The sequence below is a fragment of the Martes martes genome, assembly GCF_963455335.1.
Source record: "Martes martes genome assembly, chromosome: 3".
Lineage (NCBI taxonomy): Eukaryota > Metazoa > Chordata > Mammalia > Carnivora > Mustelidae > Martes > Martes martes.
In genome coordinates, this window is record NC_137890.1 from 77,694,915 (window position 1) to 77,718,951 (window position 24,037).

The 24,037-nt window shown below is 45.6% G+C and overlaps 2 protein-coding genes across 6 annotated transcripts in view; both read left to right on the plus strand.

Moving 5' to 3' along the window:
• Nucleotides 1-585: 585 nt before the first annotated feature.
• On the plus strand, nt 586-13,052 carry LOC308339622 (complement C1q and tumor necrosis factor-related protein 9A). 4 transcript variants are annotated; one of them, XM_080798454.1, is made up of 5 exons: nt 655-691; nt 3,128-3,295; nt 6,920-7,106; nt 10,218-10,280; nt 11,896-13,052. In XM_080798454.1, the coding sequence occupies exons 3-5, from the start codon at nt 6,941-6,943 to the stop codon at nt 12,666-12,668; spliced, it is 1,002 nt and encodes a 333-aa protein (XP_080654580.1). In that variant the 5' UTR covers nt 655-691; nt 3,128-3,295; nt 6,920-6,940; the 3' UTR covers nt 12,669-13,052. The 4 variants fall into 4 exon arrangements, with proteins under 4 accessions (XP_080654581.1, XP_080654578.1, XP_080654580.1 ...); XM_080798455.1 differs by lacking the exon at nt 3,128-3,295 and having other exon boundaries at nt 586-691; nt 6,920-7,102; nt 11,896-13,046; XM_080798452.1 differs by lacking the exon at nt 3,128-3,295 and having other exon boundaries at nt 620-691.
• Nucleotides 13,053-19,381: 6,329 nt separating this feature from the next.
• Nucleotides 19,382-24,037, plus strand: part of MIPEP (mitochondrial intermediate peptidase) — a 167,331-nt gene continuing 162,675 nt past the window's right edge. For both annotated transcript variants that reach the window (XM_080798991.1, XM_080798990.1), the window contains exons 1-2: nt 19,382-19,721; nt 21,450-21,623. In XM_080798991.1, the coding sequence (XP_080655117.1) occupies nt 19,533-19,721; nt 21,450-21,623 (363 nt within the window). In that variant the 5' untranslated portion in view covers nt 19,382-19,532. The remainder of the gene's footprint in view (nt 19,722-21,449; nt 21,624-24,037) is intronic.

The following is a 24,037-nucleotide window of genomic DNA, read 5'->3' on the forward strand; positions in this document are numbered from 1 at the left end:
GTACATTTGTCCTCTGAATGCTATTTTTAAGATCCATGTTCATAGACTCTGACCGGGAAAAATTAAAAATTGTTACAAGGCATCAAAAAAAAAAATTGCACCATATTCCCCTCAATGGCAGATGGGGTGTGTGTGTGTGTGTGTGTGTGTGTGTGTGTAGAGACGAGCATGAAATTCTAATGTTACACAAGTGTCTCAAATCAAAGGACCTCCACAGAAATGTGAGAGAGACAGTTAAATGATGTCCGTTCCAGTGGTCTAGAATTCAGATAACCTGTTTGTCTTCGGTTTTGTCCTGTTGGCCCATGATGGGCCCAAGGTCAGCAGGAAAGCTGCTCAAGGAAAGGCACAAACATCACTTTCCGAGAAGACACCTGCTGTGTGGATTCCTTCTTCCAGAATACTCGAAAGTGTACCCTGCTTTCTCCCTTTTTTGAAAAAGACGGGAGGGGGAAGGAGCTAAGTTTTCTGAACTGGTACCGGTAGAAGATGCTACCAGACTCCAGTGTGGCTGCAATTTTTGAAGTTCTTCCAAGACATCTTGTGCCTTACTCTGTTCCCTCCCCTTCCTGCTGTTTTGCAGATAGACCCACTAGGGAATTCTGTGGCAGGAAGGCGTGATTTTATTTAGTTAGCCCTTGATTCCTGGTCTGTGCCGCACCTGGGTGCAGCCTGCAGCCCCGGGGGTCAGGTAAGTGCACTAGGAAACAATTTATTTAAATTCAGTTTCAGGCATCAGAATCGGAAAATGGCTCTTACATTTCTGGTGTGCGATGATCCTGCTTAATTATTTGCAAAATAGGCAGATTCTACAGAGCTATGGGTAGGAAACGAGCAAGCTGGTCTCAAAATTCATTCTTGAGGAAGAGAGTGGACAGGAGATAAAAGCAGATTTTGAAGTTCTTCTTCGGGAACACTGCAAACTGGCTGGGAGGAGGGATGACGCTGTCGAAGAAATGGTAAGAGTAGCAGACTTCGAGGGAGCTTTCTAGAGGAGCTGGCAGATTCTTTGGCACAAATGGCAGTGTGTACATTTTTATATTTATGACTATACTAATTTACAAGGTGTAGCTTAAAAACGAGCCCCTCCACATATGTTGAAGAAGAAATACATCTAATGTACGATGGGTAGGGTGTGTGGAAGAAAACGTACTCAATGGGGAAACATCTTGTGATGTTTAGATCCTTAAACTGTCGAATCTGGGAGGGATGTTAGGGCTTGTTCCAGCCCTTGAATTTGAGGCACAGATGCAGAGGCTCAGAGGCTGGGAGACCCACTACAGCTCAGCTGGCCTCTGGCAGGTTTTTTAGTGAATGAAGTAACCTTTTATCAAGAAATTCAGTAGTGAGGGAGCAATCTAGGTCAAGCATAGGAGAAACAACCAGAAATCAGAAGTTAACTAAATAAGGACCTATGGGGGGAAGGCGGGGTGGAGGTTGTCTAACTCCAAAGCCCTTGGGTCTGTGCGCCTCTGCCCCGAACACTGTCGGGCGTGTCAGGTTTATGAGATCACAGCAGAAAGCCAGGGTCTTTTGTCCCATGAACTTGACGTTCAGCAGAAGGATTGCCTCTATTCTCTATGATTCACAGGCTTATATGGATCTGTCTGAGACAGGGACTGTTTTCAGTTTTAATCTGTTGCCTGAAGGGCTGTATATGGGGGGGAGTGCTGGCTAGTCTGACAACTGGGCTGACTGCCCATGTCCACAAACCTCCCTCCCTTTGGATGAGTGCTCAAACCTTTGACAGCAGGAGCCTTGTGTTAGTCAAGATGTGGGCTTAGCAGCAGGGAAAAGAGACCCCAAATCACAATGGCTCAAGTAAGTTTGTACTATACTTCTCTTTTTACTTTTTTTAAAAAAGATTTTATTTATTTATTTGAAAGAGAGAGCACAAGCAGGGAGAGTGGCAGAGGTAGAGGGAGAAGCAGGCTCCCCGCTGAGCAGGAAGTCTGACACGGGGCTCCATCCCAGGACCCCAGGATCATGACTGAGCCAAAGCAGATGCTTAACTGAATGAGCCAGCCAGGTGCCCCTCGACTTCTCTCTCATGTCAGGGATGGGCTGGTAGGTGAGCTCTGGTCTGTGCTATCATCAGACACCAGAACTTTTCTATCCCTAAAGTGTTGGCCTCCTTCAAGGAGTCCAAGATATCTCAGCTATGCCCACTCCAGCCATGGGAAGGGGAAAGGCACCGGGGGTGGGGTGGGGGGGGGGCGGAGAGAGCCCTTCCCTTTAAGGCTGTGGTCCTTACACAGATGCCTTTTTTTAAGTTCCCACTGGCCCAAATCTACTTTCTATTTTTTTTTTAAAGATTTCATTTATTTATTTGAGAGAGAGAGAGAGAGCACAAGCAGGGGGAGCAGCAGAGGTAGAAGGAGAAGCAGACTTCCTGCTGAATAAGGAGCCCGATGTGGGGCTCGATCCCAGGACTCTGGGATCATGACCTGAGCGGAAGGCAGACGCTTAACCGACTAAGCCACCCAGGTGCCCCACATCTAGTTTCACTGTATTATCTGGGCTGCCGCAAGGGAGGCTGGGAAATGTCCACTGTGGGCAGCACCATGCCACCTGAAATTTCTATTACCAGGAGCAAGGAGAGGAGAGCTGTTGGAAAAACTAGCAATCTCCACCAAAGGCACTGACAGGGATTAGAATTAACACCCAGTCACATCCCCAAGTGATGCTTTGTACCCAGCTGGAGCCAGGATATTTCTTTCGAAAGCTCTTTTTCTCTCTTTCTTTTTAAATCATTCCACAAATATTTGCCTGTGATGTACTGAAAATAAGCAAGTGAAAAGATGCTGTTGCTATCTTCAAAATGCTAATAACATAGCATGGCACCAAATAAGTGATCCCAGTGTAGTGTAGCGTGGAGAACAGATGGGGGTGATCCAACTAAGAGAAGAGGGAGGGGAAGGGAGAGAGGGAGGTGGGGCTTCCTAGCTCCAGTGCATTCTGGGGCAACACCAGACCTAGCAAATAAAGGCTGATTCTATCAACTGTACTTGAACTAATGAAACTGAGGATCCAATTCATGGCTTTGTGAGACCACAAATGTACCTTTTTATTTTATTTTATTAATTAATTAATTTATTTTTAAAATTTTTATTTATTTATTTGCCAGACAGAGATCACAGGCAAAGAGAGAGGGGATGGGGAAGCAGGCTCCCCGCTGAGCAGAGAGCCCGATGCGGGGCTCCATCCCAGGACCCTGAGATCATGACCCGAGCTGAAGGCAGAGGCTTTAACCCACTGAGCCACCCAGGCACACTGTACCTTTTTATTTTTATGGGTAACGTATTAATACAATGTTTACTATACAACTTCCTGGTGCAAGCTCTGATGTCCCTCTTCTCAGTTTTCGTATTAGAGACAGTGCCATCACTCATCTCACTACATATTTGGGAGCAAAGCATATTCAGTTATTCAAAATCATTTATTGAAGTTTGCCTTCATGCTGGGCACACCGTATAAGCAAGTATACAAAACTAGAGAAAGAAATTACGGAAGGATAAATGCTCGCTTTTTTCTTAGTTCTTCTCAGCTGGAGTACAAAATGGAGTTTTATCTTAATTTGACACCTTTATGATCTTGTGATCTTTGTGTTATTGGAATAATCGTAGCACACATTATTTTAAAAATTAAGAAGGAAAGATTTAGACCCCTGAGCAGAGGTTGGTCTGTGGCATTTCGATTTGACTACTACCGGTCACTTCTGAGTTAAACAGAAGAGGATGGTGGAGATTATTTATGGAATTTGGCTCTAAGAAAACAACTCAATTTCCTGAGATGGCGTAAGTTTGTGACTTCAAAGGGAAACATCTGTATTTCCTTTTCCAAAAGTACTTTAATTGCATCAAAATGGACCCTGTGATATTTCGGTGCTTCCATAAGATGGCGACATAATCCTTCAGATGACAAGTCTTGCTGGTTTTAAAAATAAAGATCTAGAAATATTTTAATAGACATGGTAAAAAAGCATTTTTTTAAAAAAGAAAAATTCTCATAACCCCACCATTCTAAAACAACCATGTTCACTTGGGTATCTTTGCTTCTAGTTTTTGTCACTATGAATACATAATTACATAGGTACACTCATCATGTGCATCGCATTTTTTTTTTTTTTTAGGATTTTATTCATATGTCAGAGAGAGCGTGCGCACAAATAGGGGAGCGGCAGGCAGAGGGAGAAGCAGGCTCCCCCCTAAGCAAGGAGCCTGAGGCAGGACTTGATCCCAGAACCCTGGGATTATGACCTGAGCAGAAGATAGACAACCAAAACTGAGCCACCCAGGCGCCCCGTGCATGGCATTTTAGTCTCCTTTTTGAAAATTCAGCACAACGTAGATTTTTTACCTGTTTCTACATGAACACATAATTAGGGTCACACGTTAAGTGGTATACATTTTTTCACTATTACAGATAACGCTGTGGTTAATATCTTTGGCACACAAATTTTGGATTATTAAGAATTTTCGGGATGAGATCACCGTGTTTAAGATGTCTTTTCTCTTTAGCTTTCTGAAGGACTGGGCAGAGGTCCTTTGCCTTCAGCACTGTATGAGAGTCCGGATTCTGACCTGCTGCCCTAGCCTCAGGTCATTGTTTTTCTATGTCCTAATTTATACCTGCCACCACACATTCATTTCATTCGACACATATGTATCAACACACGGATCCATGCTTAATACCGAGTACTGGGAATACAGTAAGGAGGAAAGTACAGTCAGATGGAGAGCCAGATTTTTAGTCCATGAACAGATGTAAGCCCCACTACGGTTCCACGAAAGGGATGCGGTGCCCCTTCCTGGGGAGATTTGATGTCATCGAGAGGGTCCCCTGAGTCCCTGTGCACACTAGCCTGGGACCTTGCTGCGTGCTCCCTTTGCCTAGGACACTTGGTCTAGTGAGCTGCTCCGCTCCTTCAGGTCTCACTGCAAACCTCACAACCAGATTTGCCTCTGCTCCTGACAGGGCTGGAAAGCAAATCGAGAACTCTCGAGAGGACGTGGGAGTGCTTCACGAACGGGCTGTCCTGCACTGCGTGGGCCCTTCTCAGTGGTCTGACGCAGAAACAAAACCTTAACTCGGAGAATACGTCTGATCATAGTAGGACCACTCGGAACGCTTTACTATTTTTCATTCCATTTTATGTTTTTTGTGCTAAAATAGACGTGACATACAATTTACCACTTTAGCCACTTTTAAGTGTCAGAAATTCGCATTGTTCAGCTGTACCCACCCTCCACTTTTGGAACTTTTCCATCTTCCCAAACTTAAACTGTCCCCACTGAACACTAGTTCCCACTCCCCCTCCCGCAGCTGCTGGCCACCAGCATTCTACGTTCTGTCTCCGTGAATGTGACGGCTCTGGGGGCCTCATATAGTGGAATCTTACAGCACAGTCCTTTTGTGTCTGGCTGATTTCAGTTAGCCTAAAGTCTTTAAGGTTCATCCATGTTGTAGGATGTTTCAGAATTTCCCTCCTTTTTAAGGCTGAGTAATATTCTGCCGTCTGTGTACATCACATTTGTTCAACCAGTCATGTGACAGTAGACATGGGGGTTGTTTCCACCTTCTGGCTAAGGCTAAGGCGGCTGTGAACACGGATGTACACGTATCTGCTGGAGTCTCTCCTTTCTTTTTCTTTTTTTTTTTTTTCTTAAAAGATTTTATTTATTTATTTGACAGACAGAAATCACAAGTAGGCAGAGAGGCAGGCAGAGAGAGAGAGAGGGTGGAGGCAGGCTCCCTGCTGAGCAGAGAGCCCGATGCGGGGCTCTATCCCAGGATCTTGGGATCATGACCTGAGCCGAAGGCAGAGGCTTTAAACCACTGAGCCACCCAGGCGTCCCCCTGGAGTCTCTCCTTTCAATTATTTTGCACATCTACCTAGAAGTGGGATCAAACGTTAATTGTTTGCTTTCCTATTGAAAATGTGCTTTTGGGGCGCCTGGATGGCTCAGTCGGTTAAGTGTCTGCCTTCAGTTCAGGTCATGACCCTGGGGTCCTGGGATGAAGCCCTGCATCGGGCTCTCTGCACAGCGGGAAGCCTGTCTCTCTCTCTCCCACTCCCCCTGCTTGTGTTCCCTCTTTCACTGTCTCTCTCTGTCAAACAAATAAATTAAATCTTTAAGAAAAGGGGCACCTGGGTGGCTCAGTGGGTTAAGCCACTGCCTTCAGCTCAGGTCATGATCCCAGGGTCCTGGGATCGAGCCCCACATCAGGCTTTCTGCTCAGCAGGGAGCCTGCTTTCCTTCCTCTCTCTGCCTGCCTCTCTGCCTACTTGTGATCTCTGTCTGTCAAGTAAATAAATAAAATCTTAAAAAAAAATATTTAAGAAAAGAAAATGTCCTTTCATGCACATTGTGATCAAATTTGATTTTATAGCAGCCTTCTGAGACAAGTGTTAATCTCTGGCTCTGAAAAATGGTTTACCCAAAGTGGAGTGATACATGGAAGTATCTGACCTGGAACTTGGCTTTCTCCTTGATCATCACCATTAAAAGTGGTCCAGGTCACCTGGGTTCCTTCCAAGAACAATGGCCTTCTTCTTCCTTTTTTTTTTTTTAAGATTTTATTTATTTATTAGAGAGCACAAGCAGGGGGGAGAGGCAAAGGGAGAAGCAGACTCCCTGCTGAGCGGGAAGCCTGACATGGGGCTTGATCCCCGGACCCTGGGACCATGTCCTGAGCTAAAGGCAGATGCTGAACAGGCTCAGCTACCCAGGTGCCCCGAGCAGTGGCCTTCTGATTGCAAGCAGCTTTGTCTGCTACCAGCTCCTGCCCTTATCTGCCCTGACCATTCTGTCCAAGGTTGACCGGCTGGGTCCGGGTCCCACGGCAAGGAAGAGGGGCTGTGTCTGTGGCCCCACAACAAAGGCTTCTCCTTTTGGTCTGTGTTTCTCTCTTGCAGTTCAGCTCCAACATCTGAACCATGAGGATCTGGTGGCTCCTGCTTGTCGCTGGAATCTGCACAAGAAACATGAACTCGCAGGACGCATGCAGGCAAGGGCACCCTGGCATCCCTGGGAATCCTGGTCACAATGGTTTGCCTGGGAGAGACGGACGAGATGGAGCAAAGGGCGACAAGGGCGAGGCAGGTACTCAGCATCTGGTACTTCAGCTGCCCTTCCATTTACCCTTCTGTTTCTCTTAGATATTTGTTCATTCATCATGAGCATAGCCATCACCTGCCCGATCCCCCCTCCTTCATTTGTGCACCCCTTGCCCAGAAAGCAGGGGCTGGGAGCCTGCTCCAGGTCAGATTCTGGGCAACAGTGCAGGACCAGACCAACTGGGCTTTCCCTCCATGGATGTTCTCGTCTAGAGGGGAAAACTGTTAGCCATCACCTCTGATAGTACAGGCCATGCTCAGAAGTATATGATGTTGTAGATCTTTCTGCCTCAGATGGCAGTTATGGTGGGTCTTTGGCACACGGGGTCTATAGAGAAATCTGATTGCTAAACATTTAGCAGAGAGTGCCCGGCTGCAGAGCAGGGGAGAGTTATTGCCTTGCCACGCAGTGAGGCAGGTGACATGGAGTGACAGAGAATACAAAAAGATGGTAACTGAAACCACACAGCGGTACTCAGTTGTGTATGTCCTCTGTTGGAGCCCATCCCAGGGTTTGGGGATTTGGGGACAGGATCCAGCCTCTAGGGAGGAGATCTGCAAAAGCCAGGCTATGTGAGCAGTTTCCATAACACCAACTAATAGGCTTGGTTCTTGAATGGGGTTCTTGAGCCTAGGTCTGACCATAGGGTCACCTAGTTGAGACATAAGCAGACAGATCTACCTGGGTGCAGGGAGAAAACATCAAAACTATTGACACTTTTTTATTTTTAAAAAAGTTTATTTATTTGAGAGAGAGAGAGAGAGCATGAGTCGGTGGGGGAGGGCTAGAGGAAGGGGACAGAGAATCTCAAGTAGACTCCCCACTGAATGCGGAAGGCTGACATAGGGTTCAATCCCAGGACCCTGAGATCATGACCTGAGCCAAAATCAAGAGTCAGACACTTAACTGATTGAGGTACCCAGGTGCCCCTACTATTGACATTTAAAAGATAAATTAACATGAAGAAAAAAAAGAGAGCTTTAAAAATATTGGGGTGCCTGTGTTAAGCATCTGCCTTTGGATCACGTCATGATTCCAGGGTCCTGGGGTGGAGCCTGCATCAGGCTCCCTGGTCAGCAGGAAGCCTGCTTCGCCCTCTCCCATTCTCCCTGTTTGTGTTCCCTCTCTCGCTGTGTCTTTCTCTGTCAAATAAATAAATAAATAAAATCTTTAAAAAAAAAAATTTAAGATGTGAATTGACTTGGGTGGCTTCACTTGGTCCCTTTGCAGATGGACCTCTACCATTTAAGGCCTGAAATGTGTCCTGTAGGAGGAGGGGGAGCCCTCACACACTCATTATCCAACAGAGTACTGTGGTGTATTGTGGTTATGACCCAGCCCAAGGGATTTTCAAATTGTCCTATCAAACTATCACAAACAGATGGGTGCCTAAAATACTTCTGCAGAAAGATCAAAGATTGAAGATTGACTTGATAATGCAAACATGAAAGAATCCCACGAAAATAGGAGAGCAGTCATCTGTCTTCTTAGTGTGAACTCTTCAACTGTAAGTGAGTAGGAGAAAACAGTGATGACCTAATCAGATCTGACAAGAAGTCTGACGAAAACCTAGAAATTTTTAGGACTTTGGACATATGAATTTATATTTACATTCATTAAAATGAACCTTATCCTCACTGTAAACTTTAACATGAGATGTCAGTTATTAATAGAAGCACCCCCAATTAATTAGACATTTCAGGATTCTGTGTGGAATGTGACCACAAACCACTGTCATTTTTCCTCGGCAATACATTATAGTGTGAAAACTTCACATACTTAATGATGAACATTTAGAAGCCTTTTTGATATTTCATAATCATATCAGAAGATTAGATATTCCTCTGGCTATATTAACGGTAGTTGAAATAATACACAAAAAGCAACTTCAGGATGGACTAAAATTAATGCTTTGCCAGCAAATACTGTTGGCATATGGATTTTTAAAAAGTCTTTGTTAAGATCTGGAGAAATGAGTCTTAGAACAAATTACTTACGGGAAGTCCTCTCTATAGGTGAATGAAAGGCTAGGTGTTTCTAAGTGTTTCCCAGTTTTTGGCATCTGGTGCTCCAAGGAGCTTGTTGGGGGGCTAGATGAAGCAAGTGATCACCAACTATCTCTCTAACCACTGCCCTTCAGTCTGCTCTGTGGGGTCTCCAGTGGGGAATATGTCCAGTGAGTCCATGCCACTTTTTAGAGTGGTGATAGTCCAGTCCCATTTCTGGGTAGTAACAAGCCCAGTCCAAGTTAATGGCAAAACCTCAATGTCAATGAAATCCATTCTTTCACCCTCCCACTGGGACCACAGTGTGCATGTATGTGTGATGTGGGAACACACGTGTGATGTGGGTGCACACGTATGGGTATAATGTATGTGAACACACAGGATACACCTCTGACTTCATGACTCCTTCATCTTTTGCCTCCAGTCTCCTTCCTTACAGCAAGGACTGCCTTTGACTCTAGAGATGTTGACCTATAACATGGGATGTCAGACCTCAGCCTGCTCTGAGCTCAAAACTCATGTATGGTAGGCAAAACCTCACTCACCGGAGGTTCCCAATAGCATCTGCCATGCCAACTTGACGTTTACCACAATTCTAAGGTGCTGGAGAGATCCTTCCAGAATCCTCCCTTTCATCCCAAATAGTGCCAGGTAACTGTAGTCATCCGTGTTTTCATAGGAGGCTAGTGAATCTTCCATTCCATTCTATTCAAGAGAGATAAAAAAGGAGAAGTGAGAAGGCCACTCGGTGCCTCCAATAGTCAGTCACTATCTGAGTTCCCCTCACAAAAGAAAGACGTAATTGTGATCCTCTGTGCACATACTCCCTTCCTGTCCTGCCTTCCCAGAGCTGGGTGCTTGGGAGGTCCACCCGCCGCATTTCATAGTTTACTTCTTGTACACAACTCCGCACCCCTGGTGCTCACTCACGTCTGCCTCTCTCCATCTGCACTTCTGAGAGGGGCAGTGTGTGTGTTAGGGCTGGGCACACACCCAGAATTCTCCAGTCTATACCCACGATGGAGACCACTGTCTAGGAAGTGTGGAATTAGAACTTGAACTCTTGTTTGTTTTCTTCTCTTCCACCTAGGAGAACCAGGCCATCCTGGTGGTCCGGGGAAGGATGGAATGACTGGAGAGAAAGGAGAACGAGGTCAGAAATTGTGTTCATCTTACCACGCTCTAATTCTGAGCCACTGGTGACTTAATAACCATTTGGTGCTCACCAAGGACACGTCCTTTCCTAGGCTCTGGGGACGATCCAACAATAAGGGCAAGATCACTCTTGCTCTCTAGAATCTCGATTCTTTTTCTGTAAAGCGCCAGATCATAAGTAATCTCAGCTTTGCTGGACATAGGGTCTTGGTCACAACTGCTGTGAAAAGTAGCCATGGATACTACATAAGTAAGTGGTGCTGTGTTCCAGTGAAACTCTATGAAAACCGAAATCTGAATTTTATGTAATTTTCATGTATTGCCAAATATTATTTGTGACCATTTTTTTTAAAAGATTTTACTTATTTATTTGTCAGAGAGAGAAAGAGAGAGCGAGCACAGGCAGAGTGACAGGCAGAGGCAGAGGGAGAAGCAGGCTCCCCGTTGAGCAAGGAGCCCAATGTGGGAATTGATCCCAGGACGCTGGGATCATGACCTGAGCCGAAGGCAGCCGCTTAACCAACTGAGCCACCCAGGCGTCCCTATTTGTGACCACTTAAAAATGCAAACCATTCTTAGCTTGTGGGCCATATAAACAAGTGGGAGGCTGGATTTGACTCAAGGGCCATTGTTTGCTAAAGCCCAGTTTAGTGGATGAACATTGAGGAGTGACATTAAATTCTGACTCAGTGCTTCTGGCAATACTGCATGGAGAAGGTGGTGCTGGAACTGGGCCCCGGGGGGTAAGGAGGGCTCTGATGGTTTTGACTGATGGGCAGAGAGAAGTCACAACAGCAAACACAAATAATGTTCACTCTGTGCTAGGTTGTTCTAAGTGCTTTTCACATATTGACTCAATAAGACAGCCTGTACGTGAGGTAGTATCATTATCCCAGTTTTACAGAGGAGGAAACAGAGGGCTAGGTGGCTAATCAGCTTGCCTAATATTCCATTGTGCCTACGTGGAGGAGACAGGATTGAACCCTGGCTTTTAACTCCAGACTCCGTGCTCATAACCACTGCTCTCCAGTCGGGGAGGAGGAGACAAGGAAGCACTGAGAATGTATGCATAGTGGGGACCAGGGTCATACAGTCAGTACAGTGGACAGGCTGGCCTGGCCAGCAGAGAGCAGTGACTCCCACACTTGAGGAAGACATTATTCTGTGCTCACTCCCATGAGGAGTTTTGTAAAGGAAAAAGAAGTAGGGGTGAATTTAGTTAACCAAAAGCAGCCTGAGTTCATCTGCCTTTGGATGTTCTTCCCCCTTCCAAAGACAACATTCTCAAGGATCTACATCGTTTAGTAGTCTGAGTAGTAGACTGGGATGGTAGAGAGCTGTGATTTCTAATATGAACCCCAACACTAACACAGTAGACAGGAGTCAGGAGGTGTTTTGCATACGTGCGTGTGTGTGTGTGTGTACATGAATGTGTGTGTGTGTGTGCTGTGCACTCACTTTAGGAGTAAATTAATGTTCAGACCTTGAGCACTACTGAACCCGGGCACTGCTTTATTTCATTCATATGCTCAATAATGGCAAAGCCAAAGTTGGTTTTATAAGTTGATGTTTCGCAAATCATCTTTTCCTTTTTTGTCTCTTTTTCCATCTAGGAGCAGATGGAAAAGTTGAAGCCAAAGGTGTCAAAGGCGATCAAGGCTCACGAGGACCCCCAGGGAAACATGGGCCAAAGGGATTTGTTGGTCCCATGGGAGAGAAAGGTCTCAGGGGAGAGATTGGCCCTCAAGGGCAAAAGGGGGATAAAGGCAATGTGGGGCCCACTGGTCCAGAAGGGCTAAAGGGCAGCACTGGGCCTTCGGGCCCAATGGGTCTACCTGGCCCCGTGGGCCCCACTGGGAAGCCTGGCCCCAAGGGAGATGCTGGGCCCTTGGGACCCCAGGGAGATCCAGGAGTCCGGGGAATGAGAGGCTGGAAAGGGGACCGAGGCGAGAAAGGGAAAATTGGTGAGACTCCAGTCTTGCCCAAGAGTGCTTTCACGGTGGGGCTCACGGTACTAAGTAAATTTCCTAGTTCAGATGTGCCCATTAAATTTGATAAGATCCTGTATAATGAGTTCAATCATTACGACGTAGCCACGGGGAAGTTCATTTGCCACATTGCAGGCGTCTATTACTTCACCTACCACATCACCGTCTTCTCCAGGAACGTTCAAGTATCTTTGGTCAAAAATGGGGTGAAGATACTGAACACCAAGGATGGCTACATGAGCTCTGAGGACCAGGCGTCGGGCGGCCTGGTGCTGCCGCTGAAGCTGGGGGACGAGGTGTGGCTGCAGGCTGTGGGAGGGGAGAGGTTCAACGGCTTGTTTGCAGATGAGGACGACGACACGACCTTCACAGGCTTCCTTCTGTTCGCCAGCCAGTGACGGGGAGGCGTGTAGGATCTGCCACCCCTTCCCCCCTTGGAGCTGGCTTGGTGAACAGGTTCTCAGATGGCTCTGCTCTGAGACTCACTCTGATTACTGTAATCGTCATAGACAACAATAGGAAAGTTATCCCTAAAGCTGATTTTATGTGACTTACATTGCTGTTTCCAAGAGTAAATTTAAAAATGCTTGCACTGGGGTGCCTGGCAGGCTCAGTTGGGGGAGCCTGTGGAACTCAGGGTTGGGGGTTCCAGCCCCACGGTGGGTATAGAGATTAATTAAAAATAAAATCTGGGGGCGCCTGGCTGGCTCAATCAGTAGAGCGTGCCACTCTTTATTTTGGGGTCATGATCTGGAGCCCTACATTGGGTGTGGAGATTACTTAAAAAAAAATCATATAAATAAATAAATGAAATCTTAAAGAATGCTTGCCTTATCTATTATAAGTTATTTATGATTTTCCATCGTTTCCCTTACTGGAAGAGTGCTTTGCATATACATTTCTTTTTTTTTTTTTTAAGATTTTATTTATTTATTTGACAGACAGAGATCACAAGCAGGCAGAGAGGCAGGCAGAGAGAGAGGAGGAAGCAGGCTCCCTGTTGAGCAGAGAGCCTGATGTGGGGCTCGATCCCAGGACTCTGGGATCATGACCTGAGCTGAAGGCAGAGGCTTTAACCCACTGAGCCACCCAGGTGCCCTGCATATACATTTCTTATAGGACTCATGTTCTGATGTCATTTTAGTGCTTGGAGGAACCATATCAGGACTTAGCCCTCATCTGAATTTCTGAGGACACTGGGAGAAAGAAGAGGGAAGTGTTCAAATGTTCATTCCATTTCATAACTAGTAAGAGTTGTAAGCAGGTGACAAGGAGACATCCCAGAGAGCCGTGAAACACTGTGCTTGTTTTATAATCTAGGTTTTTACCACCATTCAGTTCAACAAATAGTTGTTTATGAGACCATTTGCCAGACTTGAACCTGTGCTTGGTTCCTCGGACGGCTGTAACGAAGTACCACAAACTGGGGAGTTTTAAACAACAGCAAGTGATTGTCTCACAGGGCTGGAGGCTAGAAGTCTAAAATCAAGGTGTCAGCAGCACAGCCTCCCTCTGAAGGCTTCGAGGAGGGTTCTACCTTGCTGCTTCCAGCTTCGGGTGGACCCACGCATGCCCTGGCTTGTGGAAGCCTCCAGCTCTCCCCCCATCCTCACATAGCCATCTTCCCTCCATGTCTGCTTGTGTGCAAACATCCCTCTCTGATAAGGACACCCGTCATTTGGAATAGGGGCCACCCTAATCTACTGTGACCTTATCTTTTTTTTTTTTAAATTTTATTTATTTATTTGACAGACAGAAATCACAAGTAGGCAGAGAGGCAGGCAGAGAGAGAGAGGGGGAAGCAGGCTCCCTGCCGGGCAGAGAGCCCGATGTGGGGCTCGATCCCAGGACCCTGGGACCATGACCCGAGCCGAAGGCAGAGGCTCCAACCCACTGAGCCACCCAGGCGCCCCATCTACTGTGACCTTATCTTAACCTGATTACACCTATAAAGACCCTGAGTCCAAATAAAGTCACATTCATAGATGCCCAGGGTTAGGACTTCAACATACCTATTTGGGAGACAAGTTCAACCTGTAATAGACTGCTCTGGTTCCCCCCAAATTCTCGATATTCCCCAGTGCCAAATACACTCTCCTTAACCCACATCCATCAGCATGAATGCTAAGTCCAAGGATGTCATCTAAAAATCACCAACTTAAAGTCCTCAGTCTCATCATCTAAATCCTCAATGTCAGTTGTAAGGAAGATCTATTGTGTGACCCATCCTGGGGTAAAATCCCTCTCCCTCTGTGAACCTGCAAAACCAGACACATTATTTGCTTCCAAAATACAAGGGGGAGTTGGGGGGAAAGGGCACAGAATAGACTTTTCTCCCCAAAAGGGAAAAAAAGAAGGAAAAAAGGGATCACAGTTCCCAAAGGAAACCAAAACCCAGCAAGGCGAATTCCATTAGCTGTTTTTCACTGTTCACCTTATAAACAATTCTTTAAAGATTTTATTTATTTATTTGACAGAGAGAGAGAGAGAGACAGTGAGAGAGGGAACACAAGCAGGGGGAGTAGGAGAGGGAGAGCAGGCTTCCCGTTGAGCAGGGAGCCCGATGCCGATGCCAATGCCGGCTCGATCCCATACACTGGGATCATGACCTGATCCAAAGGCAGACACTTAAAGACTGAGCCACCCAGGTGGCTCATTTAAATTTTAAATTTTTTAAAGGAGCTACGCAAAAGGAAGTGGTTACTGGACAGAGGTTACTGGATAGAGACACCAAACAGTAACAGAGGAAAGTGGAGGGGGGAGATGGATTTACTAAGAAAGTGGGGTGGAAAGAAACTTGCCTTTTAGGCCACAGCAGATGGTTCTTGTTCAAACACGTTCCATCCACTTCCCTCTCGTCTGGTCAAAGCATCCTGGTGTGCACTCTCAGACAAGTTTTTTTTTTTTCAATTAAAATTTTTTAATAAACGTATAATGTATTATTAGTCCCAGTGGTACAGGTCTGTGAATCGCCAGGTTTACACACTTCACAGCACTCACCGTAGCATATACCCTCCCCAGTGTCAGACAAGTCTTTCAAACGGTGTAGACTCCACACTCTGCGGTGGACACGAGATTCAGGCCTGGCTAATAAGAACAGCACCTTCTTCTGGCCACAGTGACTGTTTCCAAAAATGGAGCCCGATCCAATCAGAGCCAATAAGATTCCATCTGCCACTTTGGAAGGCCGTCTGGGGTGAGGGAGTCAAGATCTTCAGATGAAGCTAGAATTTCAGCTGGCTGCATTTAGCTCATCTGTAGCGCCCCCACACAAAATCAAACAGGGCTGGAGACAGCCCAGGTCTGATGACAGTGTTGAGACCCCTCTGCCCAGCTGTCCCTGAAGGCAGAGATACCTCTGGACTATTGTGTTGCATGAGCCAGTCTGATGCAGGGCTTTTGTCTAAAAGAGTATTAAGTAGTCTATGGCCCAAGGAGAGGGGCAGCATGATTATAGTGGAAAAAGCCCAAGACTAAGAGTTGAGGTGTATGGTTTGTTGGTCCAGCCACGACAAAGGAATTTGAAGTGGGTACATTATTCAACTTTTCTGTGCCCCAGTCTCCTAGGGCACAGCGGTGCTGGAATGGAAGAATTTCATATGGCCCCAGGCCTCTAAAATGCTGGAAGGATTACATCAGTTAATATACTTTCTATTAATTAAGAGCAATTAATCAAGAAGCAAAATGATGCAAGCTCAGTGCGTATTCAAGCTACACTATTTTCTAAATCACAGCCTGGGGCCAGTTTGTCTGACAGGGTGTGCCTCTAGAAATTGGGACTTAAAGCCATTCTATCTGTACTCCAACTGAATCAACATAGTTGTGATGATATCTACATTCCCTGGGAAAAATGGGACTTTTGTGCAGGCAGCACTGCTGTAAATGAAATACTGAAAAACTACTTGGTGGTTATGGAAAATCTTGGAATTATATAGAATGAATCTGTTTATAGGTATTTTATTGGCCTTCCTTGTTTCTTCTAGAACAGAGCCATGACTGGGGGGAACCAAGTGAGGCACCCAGAGTGCGACACTATAGGAGGCACCTGCTTCAGGTGCTGACACAGCCTGGTCATGACCCTGACAGTGAGTCTCTCCTTCAATTTTGCAGCCCAGCCCCCGCATCCTCCTTGCTGCCCTCCTTAACGCTCAGCGGTAGCATGACTGATCACTTCATTTATTGAGCCAGAGAGTCCTTATCCTTTGGCTTCTGCAGCTTTCTTGAATTGTAATAATCTAAGCTATTTCTCCCCAGGGTAAAGCCTGGTTTTGTTATGGACTGAACAGGGAGGCTACCTGTGCTAACTCCTTTCTATTTAGGAACACAACTTTATAGGTTGAAGTAAATGTGAAAAGAAAAAATACGTTTATGATCGTACACAGGATATCAGCTTTTATAAAATTCTTTTTTTTTTTTTTGAGGTCAAATATAGAAGATGAGATGTAAAACATGTTTTAAAGGATTTCAAAAAGATGAAGTTGACTGGCAGGGGTGTGGGTGTGTTTAACCTGTCATATGGGATGATTTTTCATTGGTTGTCTATGAATCTGGACTGCAGTTTTTAAAAGTCTAATTATGCAGGCTCTCTGAGACACCAAATACCTTGTTAATTTAGGACAAGTCATCATCCCCTGAGGACACTTTTGGGTTTAAGGACTGCATTACAATGGTTAGGTATCCTTGGAGGACAATCATTCTGGGCTAAAGGAAGGCTCTCAGATTTGAAACACCTTTGAAAAAAATGTGATGAAATAAGCATTTTTGTAAATATATTGATGAATTTTCTTTTTTTACACGACACACCTGGCATCTTTTTTTTTTTTTTTAAAGATTTTATTTATTTATTTGACAGACAGAGATCACAAGTAGGCAGAGAGGCAGGCAGAGAGAGAGGAAGGGAAGCAGGCTCCCTGCTGAGCAGAGAGCCCGATGCAGGGCTTGATCCCAGGATCTTGGGATCATGACCTGAGCCGAAGGCAGAAGCTTTAACCCACTGAGCCACCCAGGCGCCCCCACATCTGACATCTTTGTAAGGGTCTGCTACACAGGCAGGGTCTGTCATGTGGGATTGCTGCCCTAAGAACCAACCAGTCAGCAATACTGTGATATTAATGTGATATTAATCACCATGGACTTGGAGATTTTAAATCATTAAATGATTAAATGATTTAAGTGATTTTTAGATCATTTTAAATCTTTGATTAAAAAAATCAGTAGAAAAGGAAATCACAGCTTACCATACAATCAATTGGGCTTTTTTCCTTGCCATGCTGAATTGAAAACAAACTCCGTTTGAAACTTTTTTTTTCTTTTTTTGGTGGAGGGAGGTAGGGAGGGAGATTAGAAGCTATCTTTAGGAAGCTTGTGCCACTCCCAGACTTAACTTCTGGCTCTCTAGAACTTTGCAGACGGTTCTTAGGACTGCTTAAACTCAACGGCAATGTTAAAATGAACACAGCTTTACCCTAAGCCTAAACATTCAGCTGAGATAAGGGTCTGGAAAGACTTCAAATAAAGCAGTTTAAGGAAACGTGGCTGTGGATTGCCTGGGAATAACAATGTTCCCTTGGGTTCTTGGTCCTCTGCGCAATTCACACCTCTGACACCCAAGGCAAAGGAATGAAGGTTCTGTGGTCTTAGAAGACCACAGCCATCAATGCCTTCTGCACTCAGACACTGATTGAACAGATTCATTTGGTATCTAATTCCTGCATAAAACCTCGATGGAGAGGGGCACCTGGGTAGCTCAGTGGGTCAAGCATTGGATTCTTGATCTCAGCTCAGGTCTTGATCTCCGGGTTGTGAGTTTGGACCTGCTGTGGGATCCAGGATAGGTGTAGAGTCTACTTAAAAAAACAAAACAACACAGGGGCACCTGGGTGGCTCAGCGGGTTAAGCCTCTGCCTTCAGCTCAGGTCATGATCCCAGGGTCCTGGGATAGAGCCCCGCATTGGGCTCTCTGCTCAGCGGGGAGCCTGCTTCCTCTCTCTCTCTGCCTGCCTCTCTGCCTACTTGTGATCTCTCTCTCTCAAATAAATAAATAAAATCGTTAAAAACAAAACCAAAAAAACCCCAAACAAAAAATGAGGTGGAAAGCAGTATTTTGAGGAGCTGGCCAAAGGCTGCAGTACCCAGCCCTCCCTCTTGTTTACTTTCCGAGGGGTCTTCTCACACCCACACACCTGGCTTCACTTCTGCAGAAGGGGTCGTTCTCAAGGGGATCATCCCATGTGGATTCGCCATTCAACAGCACTCCCATCAGCCCTGAAAGTGAGAGCCCCAGAAGTGGCAGGTGCGTGGACGGAGACAGCCAGGCCAATGTCAGGGCTGCTTTGGCGGCCTCACTCACCCTCAGTCCCTTCTCCGACTACTGATTGCCCTGCCCCTCCACCTGCAGAAGTCTCTCAAAAGAAAAACTGAATCCTTTTACTTAATCCGCATGCCCTTCAGGAAGGTGGAGGACGCAGTCACCTCGCAGGACTCGCTCTCTGCAGATGAGCACGCTGAAGGTGAGCAAGGTTAATCCTCCCACCCTGGACGTGAACCTGGCCCCGACTCCAACCAAGGCGTGATTTCCACTCATTTACAGGAGGCTAAGGCTCTGCAGGGGGCACGCCCTTATACACGGGCCATCCGAAGCCCCAAATCACGATTCCCTCTCCGCGCCTGCCCCCAGATCTTCTCATTGCCCTATGGCTGAGTGAAGTTTGGCGAAACCCTCCCCCTACAAATTTATGTTGTAGATTATTATAACAAAATTCACAAGTCAAAATAAATGAAGATTCACGGATAGGTAGACAGACGCTGCAGCCACACCGTCTATTTAATTCTGACCATTGTTTACAATGCAGGCCCATAGAGTCGACGAGTGTCACCAGCCCTGTCACGCCGGGTAAGGCACTCAGGCGGCGTTCACTCTGCGTTCACTCCTTGCCAGGAAGAACAGGCGCTGCACGCCGACTTTGTCCGCGCAGCTCGAGTCACGTGATAGGGAAGACTTAAACCTTGGCGGTTCCTTACTCCAGGCACACGGGGGCGCAAGACCGCGGCGTCTGCCATGAAGGCGGCGGGGCGACGCTTTTGCCCTCTGGACGCCGACGTGCTCACGTCCTGAGGGTCCTCAAAGCCCGACCCGGAAGCGCTGGCGTCACGTGGCGCGGCGTGGGCCGCTGCCTTGGAAACGCGGCGCGCGTGCTCGCGGCGGGAGCTGCGGTGCAGGGGCGGGACCTCGCGGCGGGGGACGGGGCTGCTCTGGGAACAAGATGCTGTGCGCCTGGAGGCTGGGAGGGCTCGGATCCCGGGCAGCGGTTCTATGGCCGGGGCGAGCGGGCCTGCGCGGGCTCGGAGCCGGGATCCGGGCCCGAGAGGTCAGCACCAGCTGGTCCCCGGTGGGCGCCGCCTTCAATGTCAAGCCCCAGAGCCGCCGTCTGGACCTGTTCGGCGAGCGCCGGGTGAGCGGCGCAGGAGGGGGCTCCCCTTGTCGGCGCGAGATAAGCCGGTCCCTTCTCCGCGTGGCCAGCAGGGATCTAGGAGGGGTCCTTTGGGTCTGGGAGGAGCCGGGCAGCGAACCCACTTTGTAAGCTAGGGTGTCGTTTGCGCTCTTGATGACCTTGCCGGTCACCTCCTCTTTGAGGGACTGGTTTAAGGGAGCGGGGCGACCTTTGTTGGTCCTGTCCCCAGAGTGTGGGTCCCAGTACGTGCCTCTTCGTGAGCCCCTGCTCCCCGTGAACTCAAAATAGTTCATCTTAGCAGGTGGCGGTGAATTCCGCTTGGAGGGTCCCGCCCTCGCGTCACACTCAGACCAATCCCGGCTTAAAGTTCACTTTTGCTCCAACTCTACACTTGTGCATTGGAGGCCCCGCCCTGCTGTTCATAGAGGGCATCAGGTAGTCGTGTGGTTACTATTCCACTGATGCTCGAAATTCCGTTCTTAATTTTTCCCAGTGTTTGTACTCTTCTTGTTTTAAAGCACAAAACTATTGAGAAGAGGCTCATTGCCTATAATGCGATGACATTGATCACGTTGATTTCTTCCCCGAGGAAGTCACTGACTGAATTCTTTGGTTTCTGTTTATTTCCTATCTCCACATACCCAGTATGGTATCTGGCATTCTCTAGGCACTCAGAGTTTATTGCATGACTGAAAGGTGAAAGGAAGGCGAACTTGAAAGGGGCTTACCTAAAGCCTATGCTACTTCACAGTTGTGGGTTTAACCACTTCGGGTTGTTACTTTTATTTTTGCCTTTTTAATTTCTTCATTATTTCTAACATTGTCTTTCTTATAGAGAGTCTAGGACATGGTTACACTGAGCCTAATGATGTGTTTTCTTATTTGATTTCTGTCATTAGCTTTGTTTTAAAAATATTTTTGTATGAAATTGGCTACACCAACTTCCATGTGGGTAAATAACATAATACGGCTTTAACATAATTAGGGTGAAGAGGAGAACAACTACCTATAGGTACTGAGTAGAAAGATGGAAAGAGTAAGTTTGGTTTTGGGTGGATGAAATAAAACTAATTTTAGGTTTATTTTTCTTATGTGTATCATGATTATAGAACTGGTAACAGATTTTCATATATGTGAATCAGTTTTTGATTAAACAAGAACAACAAAAAGCCCCAAAGGTTTATGTAGTTCTTTTGTCATTACCGTAACTGGTAGTCTGAGGTTTAGAATTTCCATCCTCCAGTATGGGGAGGTGTGCTGGAAAATGAAAAATAGTCTGTACTTGAATCAAATTAAATCAGTGTAAAGAATCTAATTTGGTTTTGGTCCTGATTTTGCTCTGCCTGGAACTGTCTTCTTCAACTTCTTTCATTTTGAAAAGAGGTTAATTTCATGGATCCCTTCTTGCAGAAACAATAGGCCTTATCAGTCCTGGAAGTTTTACCTCTTGCTGTTTTCAAAAATCTACATCTACAGAGCAGCTAACCTTTATCATTCTATTTTTGTTTTTTATGAAATATTTAAAAATTAAAGCAAAGTTCATTCTTAAAATATTCATAGCTTAATTTATGTGGAATGATGTGGGGAATGTGAACATGGTATCTGTGATGACAGGTATTATAATGATAGGATACACCCAACGAAAACCAAGATTCCTTTATGAAAAGGACTTAATACCAAAAAAGTCATATTTTTAGTTTCACATAGGAAATATTCTCTGGATTGCAGGGTCTTTTTGGAGTTCCTGAGCTCAGCGCCCCAGAAGGATTTCGGATCGCACAAGAAAACGCCCTGAGAAAGGCAGACTTGCTTGTGGAGCGTGTGTGTTCCATGCCACCTGGACCCCAGACCGTGATCATTTTCGACGAGCTTTCTGATTCCTTGTGCAGGGTGGCCGACTTGGTAAGATGCTTACTGTAAGCCTTGAAGCTACCTCTCTGTCAAGATGTTAAAATTTAAGCTAAGTTTATTAGGTTTAATGTCAGAGACTCCAGGGTTCAAAGCATCAGGTGCTTGGTTTGGCAGCACCTAGACTAACAGCATATAAGCTATTTGAGAGCTGTTGGGTGTAATTTGTTATAGTGGGAGTAGGTTTTTAGGAATGGGGAAAAAACGTATAGGAAAAGGTGGTATGTAGAACTTGTACTTTAATATGTATAGTTAAGAAAATGCACATGTGATGTATAATAAAAGCATGGTTACTCATATGGCAAAGAGTCTTCATTTGACAAAGATTCTTCATTCGTGAAAACTTTTTTTTTTTTTAAAGATTTTATTTGTTTATTTGACAGACAGATCACAAGTAGGCAGAGAGGCAGGCAGAGAGAGAGAGAGAGGAGGAAGCAGGCTCCCTGCTGAGCAGAGAGCCCGATGTGAGGCTCAATCCCAGGACCCTGGGATCATGACCTGAGCCGAAGGCAGAGGCTTTAACCCGCTAAGCCACCCAGGTGCCCCATTCACAAAAACTTCTATCAGAATTTTAATAGGACCTTTACCTGTACATTTATAATAAAATTAATCTTATGAAAAGCCAGTTTTTTTTAAACCTTTTCGGGAATGTCTTTTCCAGTGAAAACTAAGGTTTGGATATGAAACTGATTATATTAAGGACTTCCTTTTTTCATATTTTGAAGTGGATATAGACATGTACCTAGGTCTCTTCACTAAGAATCCCACTGCTGAGGTAGAAGACATGATATTTTATCAGTCCCAAAGACCACCTCCTCATTAGTCTTGTCAGTGAAGGAGATTGCAGTAGTGCACATAATTCCACATTGTGGACCCTCGAGATCTTGTTGACTTGGTATTGGACTGTATATACCTTTCTCTTCACATTCATTCAATACTGAGTCACCACCATGTGCCAGGCACTGTTCTAGGCACTGGGAAGTCATGAATTGTGACAGACACAGTCTCTGACCTCATGGAGTTTATATTCTGAAGTTAACTTTTTTTTTTTTTTAGATTTTTTTTTTTTTTAGATCTTATAAGGCACCAGATCCTGGTAAGAGGTTTGCCTGGATTAACCGAATTAACTTTCTCAGCATATCTCCCATTTGCTGATGAGGAAAGAAAGGCAGTAAGAGGTGAACTGATACACCCAGGGTCATCTAGCTAGGAAGTGATGGAACTGGGCTCAGAGGCCAGGCATCCTGGCCACAGAACTCATGCCCTCACCTGCTCTTCTGTACCTTCTACGTGTGGTCTGGCTGCTTAGGGTCCAATGAATAGGTCTTCCTTACACTGGGGAGGTTGGAAAGTCAGTTAGCCTCCCTGTTTTGTTTTGTTTTTTTAAGTTGTTATTTATTTTTAAGATTATCATACGGTAAAATTGACTTCTTTTTGGGGATGGTACAATTCTATGAATTTTAATTCATGTGTTCATGTAGCCACCATCACAATTAGGGTATATAACTATTCCATCACCCCAAAAAAGCCCCTGAATTATAGTCACACCCAGCTCTCCCCACTTACCTCTGGCAACTACCTGTCTGTTCTCCATTCCTGTAGATTTTCTCTTCTAAAATGTCAGATGAATGGAATCATTTGTCCTCTGAGAATGACCTCTCTCACCTCACATAACACTTCCCCATCTTTGCTGTTCCCTGACTGGAACCTTTTCCCCCTCCTGCACACCGGAATTGAGGAGTAACACCCTTCAGATTGTCATACGGTCACTGTGAGTTTCCCCATTTTAAGGAAATTGATAAAGTATCTGAAAGAGTTTTTCCCAAGAGTGAAGTGAGGTGTGCTGCAGGCTTATTGTAGTCACTTCTTGGTTTTGTAGGGTCTTGATCTTGTTCTGAAGTGTGTGCATAGCAAGCGCTTTGAATGATGGAGGATCCGGGAGATGCCCGAAGACGCCTCACAGTGACCTTCTCCACGGAATTGTGTCACTGAAAGCTGAAAAGGAAAATATTTGTCAGGGAATTTCACTTAAGTGCCATCAAGTATTGACTTTATTTGTTGGTGGCTTATTTATTGTCTTAGCCTCATTTTAATTAAGTGGTGTTCTAGGATGATTTTTTTTTTTTCCCATTGGTGCTTCTGCTCGGTAAGAGATTTTTAACTCTTTGCCTCATAGCTTGTCCTAGTTTTGAAGATTTTTGTACTTATGAGGGATGGTAATATCTCATTTAAAAAATTGTAAATGTGACTTACATGTGGAAGTCTTTGGGTAAAAAAATTCAAGGAACCGTTTTCCTTCTGAATTTTTAAGACTTTACCTGCCAGTAAGATCAATACTGTAATAAGGCAAGGGTTTTATAAACTGTTGTTTCCCACCAAATGGTCATTTGGTTTTGCTTTCTTTTTCT

Excerpts from the sequence above, each read along its gene's own strand:
- LOC308339622 (XM_080798452.1), top strand. The coding sequence starts at position 6,941 with ATGAGGATCTGGTGGCTCCTGCTTGTCGCTGGAATCTGCACAAGAAAC. Across the intron at positions 7,107-10,217 it reads GGGCGACAAGGGCGAGGCAG|GAGAACCAGGCCATCCTGGT; the intron begins GTACTCAGCATC and ends TCTTCCACCTAG. Across the intron at positions 10,281-11,895 it reads TGGAGAGAAAGGAGAACGAG|GAGCAGATGGAAAAGTTGAA; the intron begins GTCAGAAATTGT and ends TTTTCCATCTAG.